The sequence below is a fragment of the Ricinus communis genome, chromosome 1, assembly GCF_019578655.1.
Source record: "Ricinus communis isolate WT05 ecotype wild-type chromosome 1, ASM1957865v1, whole genome shotgun sequence".
Classification (NCBI taxonomy): Eukaryota; Viridiplantae; Streptophyta; class Magnoliopsida; order Malpighiales; family Euphorbiaceae; genus Ricinus; species Ricinus communis.
This window is the reverse complement of record NC_063256.1, coordinates 36,263,506-36,273,067: the sequence shown is the minus strand read 5'-3', so window position 1 is coordinate 36,273,067 and position 9,562 is coordinate 36,263,506. Positions and strand designations below refer to the sequence as shown.

The following is a 9,562-nucleotide window of genomic DNA, read 5'->3' as shown; positions in this document are numbered from 1 at the left end:
TAAAAAATATTATTATAGTACTCAATCCAACCTATTAACATTATTAACTTATAATTATATAGTGCTAATATAATATTATTTATATTTATTAAATTATATTTACTAATAATAATATCTTTTAATTAATTAATTTAATATAAAAAATCTCATTAATTTTGTTATACAGTTGTTAATCTTAAATTTATTATTAATATTAAATATTAGTAAAATATATATTGTGTTACCATGTTTAGAAATACTTAAATATATTATATAGTCTTACTTTATTTTTATAATATTAAAATTTAATATTTATATAAAAAATAAAGAGATCTGTATATTTTAGAATTTCTTACTAATAATATAAAAATACTAATATTATATGTAAATTTAAGAAAAATAAGAAACCTGCATAATTTAATCAAAACTGATATAACAAACTAAAAGAAGATTTCTAATTTCATCTGAACCTCAGAGTCTCCACCCTCACAAACCCTCTTTGCTGCCATCGCCGTCGCCCTTGCTGCAATCGCCTCCCCCCTTCCTGCCTCTTCTGAATCCAGGTCTTTTTCCCCTCCATATCTGCCACGCCTCCACCCTTGCTTCCTTTAGTTGGCTTTTAGCTGTTTCTTGATTGTAGTTAAAGATTTTATGCCTTTAGTTTTACTAATTCTGCTGCACAGTTAATTGTTTGATCTTGTGATTCTTTGTAGATTGGATATAGCATTAGTTGTTAGTTAAGGGCATATATGATTTTCTTTCATTTCGGCGTTTGCTTTTTTTTTTTTTTTTTTTTTTGTAAAAGAAATTCTGTGATTAAGCATATATAATATATTGATTCTTTGTTAGTTGTGTTTGCATATATTGATTCTTCCCGACACCTCTTTGCTTTGATTGCTATGCTGGCTTGTTACTTTAATGTTGTGTAAGATTGGTTTGTTGTAAAGTGAAATTCTGTAATGTTGTTGACTGGAATTTTGTTTCTTTTTCTTAGGTTGTAAAATGTCAAATGCGGATAATACTATTGAATGTGTAGATAGTTGTACTCATTTTCAAGGGATGGGTATGTACTAGAGTGCGTCTTAAATGTTCACTGCAAATAGGTAACAGTCCATGCAAATAGGTATCTACTGGAGTGCGCCTTGGAATGTCCACTGCTGCATTTTATGGGTTACAAAATCTACTGGCTGAGAAATGGGGCGATCATGATGTTTTAAATGTTGTAGGAGCTGGTTGGTTACACATCTTGCAGCAGATTACTAAACTTTTCATCAAAGTGCCTTAGTCGTCTTTTCCTTAGTTAGAATCTAAGTGGCATTTGAAAAGCATGATCAATGAATCATTCCCCCTATTCTTTTGTATGAAATTGGACGCAAGTAGGATTTTGCGTACATGTCTGAGAACCAAGAATTTTGGATGAAAAGGTTCAGGTTGATTAGGCCTTGAGGGCTCATGGTCTTTTTGGATCCTGATATTCATAATGATTTTCTTAACATTATTTCAACTTATCTTTTTCTTTGAAATGACATGACCTGTGGTGCAACAATTTGCCTTTTGTCCTTAGGATGATGGCAAATTGAAATGAGAATGAGAAGTTAATAAAGATACTTGCAGCTACATAAGAAATATCGTAGGCAGCATGGTAATTTTTTTAACATTCACCTGTATGTGCTTGTCTTTATAGCTTCACCTAAGTTTAGTAGCACTTATTTTCCATTACATCGCAGATGGTCGGAACTTGGTAGAATTCTTATGTAATGGAAAGCATCTCCTTTTTAGTCCTTGAAAGTTGTGTAGCAAATAAAGCATGAAATTTTTATCTTAAAAAAGATAAGATTAGCATGTAAATAACTAGATAATCAATTCATAAAATGTGTATTTGCCTATTGAATATCAGCTGTAACTGAATATTGTCATTTAACCACCAGCAGATGGTACTCCTATGGAGGATTACGTATGTCACTTTAAAGCAAGGATTAGGTCCTAATTGTTAGGTACTATCTATTAATTTTAGGCTATTATTGTTTAAATGCCATCAATTTGCAATAGCATTCTACTGAAGGCAATTGTTAGCTTAATTGTTTTCTGCTATATTTCATTTGCATTTTGGATCAGCGATATCATTAACCTGAGTACATTGAGATGCGAGAATGTTTTGAATGAGCAAGCCATGGAAGAGCACTATTCTGTTAATAGTCCTAGAAGAGTTCTCAGTTTTTCAAAGAGGAAGAGGGCAACTGTATCCTTTCTAGACCCTGATGACAGGGCTTCTGGCTTCGGAGTCTCTGGAGAGCATGGACCAAAGACTTCAGAAGTTTATGGTTTTGTAGGGTCAATTACAACTATTGTCGCTACAGGTCAATCTTTTCCTAACTTTCATTTGTATTTCACTATATTGATGTTTCTGCTGTCCGAGATTCTGTACATATTATGACTTTCTTGGGATGTCTGAATAATCCCTTTATAAGGAGCACCCTTACCTGTGCAGAATGTCTTCTCTATGATGATTGTCTTAGTAAGATCTGTCTTTATAAATTTTTTTCCACTTGTATTATTATCTGCCATGCATCCAATTTGAACGGTTAACGATCAGGCAATGTAACTGCTTTACTGCATTAGAATATTAACTCTACTCAAGGATTGAATACAAGATAAGGTGGTTCTATTAATTTCTTATTAATTCTTACTTTTCTATCTGAACAGTTATTTTCTTGGTATGGGCTTATCTTCCTGAAGCTTGGCTACATTCAATCGGCATCTTTTACTATCCTGACAGGTGAATGGCGTTGCATATTCTGTTCAGCTTTGTCTGATTTTAGAAAAGTTTCCTCCGCCATAAAGATTGTTTTTATTTTCTATAATCTTTTTAAACTAGAACGAATAAATAAAAAGCCTTACATCTTCAGTATGAAGCCATTTTTATCAGCCAAAATTACTCTTTAGCTTATTTGTCACCGTTTCTTCTTAGGTACTGGGCATTGGCCATCCCAATTTATGCAATGGTTACTGTAGTACTAGCACTTCTATTTTACGTTGGTCTCAACTTCTTGTCGACTCCTCCTGCAATTTCCTTGAGTACAGTTTATGGTGAGGCATAGCTTGGTTATTGTGTTTCCTTTAAAATGAATTTTTGTAAGTGCTGTTATAAACATTTCCTTCATCTATGTTTGACATGAAAATCACTGGTTAATGTTTAAGCCCTTGTAAATTTGCAGATGAGTTCAGTAGGGATCCTGCAAATCCTGTTGCTCTGACTGAGGGAGAACATGAGCAAGCCATTGAGCCCATATCTGATATTGGTATTAGTAAAATGAATGAACTCATGTTTACTGATGTAAGATGACAGATGGACTTTGGGATTCTGTCTCCTGTGTATTCGGGTTTCTTTTGGTAAATGTTGCACCAAAAGAAAAAGAAAGTAAAAGAACATCTGCCTCTTAAGATCCGAGTTTTGCTGGATTACAATTTCTTTTCTACTTATTAATCTAACTCAAAACAGAGTGGGGTTCTTAAGCCTGAGACTTTTAGGCTAATTTTTGTGTTTAAGCCCTGTTCAAAATATTGAAAAAATGACACCGTTTCAGAAGAATATAAGCTTTACTCGACTTGGCTACAGCACTAAAACAGCATTGTTCATTTTCTTAGTACAGATTAAATGGATTGGCAAATTATAGGTTGCCACTTTTGTACAGCAAGTGGAGTAATAATTACAGTAAAATCTATGTCTAATGATACTTTATAAAACAATAATTTTTATATAGTAATAAAAAATTATAGTTTTAATTTAAGTCAGTTATAAATAAAAATAAATTATTTATTTTAATAAGTTTGTCTGTATAGTAATATTTGTATATATAATTTATATTTTATTTTCCTGCAATATTATTTTTATTTTAAATTTTATTTTAAATTTAATTATGATTCTATAAATAAATAAATAATTAAAAAATATCTTAATAGTCACACTTCATCAATGGAGAATTGTCCCACTATTATCTTTTCTTAAAAGAAAAGGCATTGAAATTTGCAAGTTGTATTTGAAAGAGATATCATCAACTATGGGAAAATAATACAAAACAGTAAACCCAAAAAAAAAAAAAAAAAAAACAGAAAAAACAAATGAGTGAGTGCTATTTTCTTGTATGTGTTTTTAAAGGAAGAATTCAAGGTGCTGGCTTAAAGTCTTTTGTTCACATTCCATTCCTTAAATTAAATCAAAAAATGTTCATACTTAGACATCATTCACATTTACAATTTCATTTATGATTTATAAAATTGAATTTGAACTCTCTTGTTTTGCATTCACATTATGCCAATTTATTCTGTGCCTTTCAAAGTATATTCATTAGGGTATATATTATTGGCCTGTCATTTTCTGAATAATATCTTTCCCATTTTTGTTGCTAACCATATGAGTAAGTTTAAACAAAAAAATAATAATTAAGAATACAAAAATGACTCTTTTACTATTTATTATATTCTATATGTATTACCCATCAAGCAAAAGATATGTAACATACTGGAACATAAAAATAAATATTAAAAGAAAAAGAAAAATTACATTTCTTATTCCAATTATAATAACCATATTATTTATCCTGGAGATAGGGATTCTATTTAATTACAAATGAGCTATTCAATATAAAATATCTAATTTCACAATTATTTTGCCTAATTCATATATATTATATAATACAAATATATAATATAATATATACATAAAGAATAAGGCGAAAAAGGAAATTATGTGTTTGATAATCTCATTTTATGAGAATCAAAAAGTTATGATTTTGAGTTTTTTGTTTAATTTACCATTTAAAATAAAGATTTATTTGTATTTAATCGAAATCTATAAAATTTATTATTTATATATTTTAAATGAAATAAAAGTTTGATTAAAAAAATAAAATGAAAGTTGATAATTAAATTTGTATAAAATCGAGTATAACTAAATTAAATTATAATAAAATATATAAAAATTTTAAATAAATTCCACGCTAGTTCATTAATGCATTTTATAATATTAAAATATCTCTTTAATTTTATTTTTTATCTCATATTTTTCTCTTGAATGAAATAAATTATTTAATGAGTTTTAATCAAACATATTTGTTATGCTGTGAAACTTCCCATCCATAAAAAAAATGTTACAGAAGGAAGAAGACAAGGGGACAGCAGATTCTTTATACATGTTACAATTCCTTAAGATACTAACAGAATGATTATAGAAATAACAGGCAAACATATTATTTATGCTAGAATTGGTCAAATCATCCAAACCTCATATGAACATGACAAAGACTAGTGATAAGCGTACGTAGTTTTCCATGAAACATACAAATCATTCAGTTTCATTGACTTAAATATTTTAATTTCTTATAATCAATTCTGCATGAGCAGAAAGCAAGAAGCTTACTTTTACCCATAATTGAACCCAACGCCACATTTATTTAGTTGAAAACAATGAGTTAGAGAAGAAGACCCATTATTTTATCTCTCAGAATTTCAACTCAAACAGATGATTAAGAGTTCATAGAAAGGTAACATTAATCATACCCAGTTTGAGTTCTTGCTTTATAACTGTGTAAATCTTTACTTATATACTGCAGTTCTTGGCTTATTTCTTAACGCCAAAAACTTTTTGCTGAATGAGAAAGAAAAAGCCCTTTACGGCTCTGTGTCTGTGTGTGCGTGTGTATGCACTTGATGGGCAGTCTTTCTTTTGCTTAGAATTTTCCACTCTCTTCTTTCTGGTCATATTTAGATATTATTAGTCAAAAGCCCCAATCAAGCTTTCCAATAGTGTCTCTTTTTTCCACATTACAGATCAGGTATATAAAGGGTGTGGTTGTGATTCTCTTCATCTTTTATCACTACTGAATGGATATCATAAAATTATAGTTCTTTGAGCAAATTTTGCTTCTTTGGTTTCTTAGATCATTGTATGAATTTTGTGTATAATAAGGTTTGGATGCTTATTTTTCCGTTCCTAGTATGTTCCTTCATAAACCCATATAAAGATTCTCCAATTTTTCATGTTTATTTTTTGGTTTAATGTTCAGAAAGTTCTAGGATTTGCAATTGAGTCTAACCTTTCATTTCAATATTATATTTGGCAGGGGCTAAGGTTATTTTGAAATTCTGCACTAGCAAATGGAAGAGGAGGACATTTACACTAAAGATGGAACTGTGGATTACAGAGGGAATCCTGCTTCTAAGAAGAAAACTGGAACCTGGAGAGCTTGCCCCTTTATTATAGGTACTTGTACAACTTTTTTTTTTTCCTTTTCTTTTCAAGTTACAAATGAGTGAAGAGGACTCGAGCCGGAGATCTTGCTTAAGTTGAGCTATAAACTTATCGCCAGGCTAAGCCTGTGGGTGCCTTGTATAGTTTATTTTGATGATAATTATCTGGTCATGAAAGAAACATGCTCATCAGTTCTAGTCTTTTATCAACAGGAAATGAATGTTGTGAAAGGTTGGCTTACTATGGGATGAGCTCAAACCTGGTTCTTTATTTCAAGAATATATTGAATCAATCAAGTGCTACTGCTACTAAAAATAACTCTGACTGGAGTGGAACATGCTATACTACACCGTTGATCGGAGCATTTCTAGCTGATGCTTATTTTGGAAGATATTGGACTATTGCAATCTTCTCCATCATTTATGTCATTGTAAGTTTACCCACCTGGGGTTTCTGATGTTTTATGCTGTATATGTTAAATTTCAACTTGTCGAAGAAGATTGTCCTTAACATTTACTTACATAGCATTTGAAAGCAAAAGGGATTTCAATTGCATTTGATTTCCATATATGTGGAGTATAGAATTCATATTTCAACTTAATCCAGTCTTTACAATTATATTTAACTGCTTAATCTTGTACAAGATCAGCCTGAGTTTTTGGTAAACGCTTTGCTTTTAAGCATGTGTTCTAGCTAAAATAACAAAGAAAGGCTTTGCTGTCATAGGGCATGACACTTTTAGCATTATCAGCATCTATCCCCGGTATAAAGCCAAAATGTTATGCAAAAGACGACTGTGATCCAACTGATGCACAAAGCGCAGTGTTCTTTCTTGCACTTTACCTGGTAGCCTTAGGCACGGGAGGTATAAAGCCTTGTGTTTCATCCTATGGAGCAGATCAGTTTGATGATACAGATGAGAATGAGAAGAAGCACAAGGGTTCTTTCTTTAATTGGTTCTACTTCTCAATTAATGTTGGAGGTCTGATTGCTTCTTCTGTGCTGGTTTATGTACAAATGAACTGGAGCTGGGGATGGGGTTTTGGAATTCCTGCAATAGCCATGGCAATTGCTGTTGTTAGCTTCTTTTCAGGAACAAAGCTGTACAGGAACCAAAAGCCTGGAGGCAGCCCTTTCACACGTCTCTTCCAGGTGATAGTGGCATCCATCAAGAAATACAAAATTAAAGTGCCTGCTGACAAGGCTCTTTTGTATGAGATCTCAAATGATGCTGAATCAAACATCAAGGGAAGCCGCAGGATTGATCATACCAAAGATTTCAGGTTAGTGTCTTAACTTGTTATATTGAAATTAATAGTACAGTCTGAAATAACTTGAAAGAAAATAAATCTTGTCTCCTCTTTTGAACTTCAAAAACTCAAAGCTTCTTACCTGTTGTTGTAATCTTGGTCTTCAGTTTCTTCGACAAGGCAGCAGTGGAAACAGAAACAGATAATGTAAAGGATTCAGTAGACCCATGGAAACTTTGCACAGTAACCCAAGTTGAGGAACTGAAATCAATCATTCGGTTGCTCCCTGTATGGGCAACTGGTATAATCTTTGCTGCAGTATACAGCCAGATGAGCAACTTATTTGTGCTGCAAGGTGATCAAATGAACAAATATGTTGGCAATTCCAGTTTCAAGATCCCATCTGCCTCTCTTTCTGTCTTCGACACTCTCAGTGTCATTTTCTGGGTCCCTATCTATGACAGAATTCTTGCGCCATTTGTAAGAAAATTCACAGGTCATAAAAATGGATTCACTCAACTTCAGAGGATGGGCATTGGCCTTGTCATATCAGTATTTGCCATGGTATCTGCAGCAGTTCTAGAACTCACAAGGCTCCAAATGGTTAGACGACACAACTACTATGAACTTAAAGAAGTACCCATATCCGTATTTTGGCAAGTTCCACAGTATTTCCTCATAGGTTGTGCAGAAGTTTTTACATTTATCGGGCAGCTGGAATTCTTCTACCAGGAAGCACCGGATGCCATGAGGAGCTTGTGTTCTGCTTTGTCACTCACTACCGTGGCTCTTGGTAATTACCTGAGTTCTCTCCTTGTAACCATTACCATGAGTATCACCGCCAGAAATGGAAAACCTGGGTGGATACCTGACAACCTGAATTATGGGCACATCGACTACTTCTTCTGGGTGTTGGCAGTACTGAGTGTGCTGAATTTAGGAGCTTTTCTCTTTATCTCAAAGTGGTACACATACAAAACACCATTGGGAACTCTTCGTTGATCAATGATCATATCTCATTGTTGTTGTTAAAACAACTGTAAATAAACTCAGTGCTTATAAGAATGGGGTTTTCTTGTTTACAGAAAAATGTAAAATTCAGTTAAAGCGTTTTACAGTAAAGACAATGGTGTTTTGTTTTTTTTTTTTTTTTTATATGTCTCTTCTTGCTCTGCAATAATGCAACACAGAATGACATTGCTGAAGTTTTATCTATATTGCTTGTAATTGGTAAAAAGAGTAATCCGTTATTTTATTAATAAATTTTTATCCAACGGTTATTAATTAGATCTAAAAATTCTAATAGCTTAAAATATATATGACACCCAATCAATTGCCGTATATTCTCATTTTATAGAAAATTTTATTATCTTGTAATTTTTTTGGAAAGTTATTCTTGAAACATATTTATCCCCTCACTATATAAAAGGTTTGATAATACTATTATGCATTCATTAGAATATTCTCTTTGTTTAAAAAAGTAGACTTTTTAGTTAAGCTTGTGTGCAATGTTCATTAAATTTCTAGTTATTTGCAGTTGAAACTGACTTTCATTTCAGTGTTAATTTTGTGAGTCATAAGAGAATCTCAAGTCTTCCACTAGACCAATTCCAAAGAGAAAATCTAGAAGAAGGAATTCCTGAGAAGCAATGGAAGAGGAGAGCATTTACACAAAAGATGGAACTGAGGATTAGCATGTGAATCCTGCTAATAAAAAGGAAACTGGAACATGAAGAGCTTGCCCCTTTATCGTAGCTACTTGTGCAATTTGTTTTGTTAATAACTTAGTGGAATCTAAGCATGAAAAGAAACATGCTTATTAGTTTTAGCTTTCATCAACAGAAATGAATGCTGTGAAAGATTGGCTTATTATAGAATGCGCTCCAGCCTGGTTTTTGAACTTGGAAATTTACATTGTCATTGCTGTAACTTTTGCAAGAAAGGAAGTCCAATAAAGCCAATGGTGTAAATCAAGTGCTAAAGGACATTAACGTTGACATGCTATACACTCTAATCCCAATGCACAATGGGCTCTCCAGGCACAATAGAAGAAACAAAGCTGAGGTGAATGCAGGATAAATGGCCT

At 32.3% G+C, this 9,562-nt stretch overlaps 2 protein-coding genes across 13 annotated transcripts; both read left to right on the top strand.

Annotated features, from left to right (window-relative positions):
- The first annotated feature begins 389 nt into the window (after positions 1-389).
- LOC8279766 (phosphatidylinositol N-acetylglucosaminyltransferase subunit P) lies at positions 390-3,512 on the top strand. Of its 9 annotated transcripts, none has more exons than XM_015719990.3 (7): positions 405-542; positions 974-1,621; positions 1,911-1,973; positions 2,095-2,336; positions 2,683-2,755; positions 2,948-3,066; positions 3,195-3,512. In XM_015719990.3, exons 4-7 carry the CDS (start codon positions 2,150-2,152, stop codon positions 3,320-3,322), a joined length of 507 nt encoding a protein of 168 aa, XP_015575476.1. In that variant the 5' UTR covers positions 405-542; positions 974-1,621; positions 1,911-1,973; positions 2,095-2,149; the 3' UTR covers positions 3,323-3,512. The 9 variants fall into 9 exon arrangements, with proteins under 9 accessions (XP_015575477.1, XP_002520426.1, XP_015575476.1 ...); XM_048370416.1 differs by having other exon boundaries at positions 1,908-1,973; XM_048370419.1 differs by having other exon boundaries at positions 413-542; positions 1,544-1,621.
- Positions 3,513-5,301: 1,789 nt separating this feature from the next.
- LOC8279767 (protein NRT1/ PTR FAMILY 8.1) lies at positions 5,302-8,598 on the top strand. 4 transcript variants are annotated; one of them, XM_002520381.4, is made up of 5 exons: positions 5,302-5,519; positions 6,099-6,238; positions 6,439-6,656; positions 6,953-7,509; positions 7,644-8,598. In XM_002520381.4, the coding sequence occupies exons 2-5, from the start codon at positions 6,133-6,135 to the stop codon at positions 8,476-8,478; spliced, it is 1,716 nt and encodes a 571-aa protein (XP_002520427.1). In that variant the 5' UTR covers positions 5,302-5,519; positions 6,099-6,132; the 3' UTR covers positions 8,479-8,598. The 4 variants fall into 4 exon arrangements, with proteins under 4 accessions (XP_002520427.1, XP_015575471.1, XP_015575470.1 ...); XM_015719985.3 differs by lacking the exon at positions 5,302-5,519 and adding an exon at positions 5,639-5,810; XM_015719984.3 differs by lacking the exon at positions 5,302-5,519 and adding an exon at positions 5,820-5,944.
- The last annotated feature ends 964 nt before the right edge of the window (positions 8,599-9,562 follow it).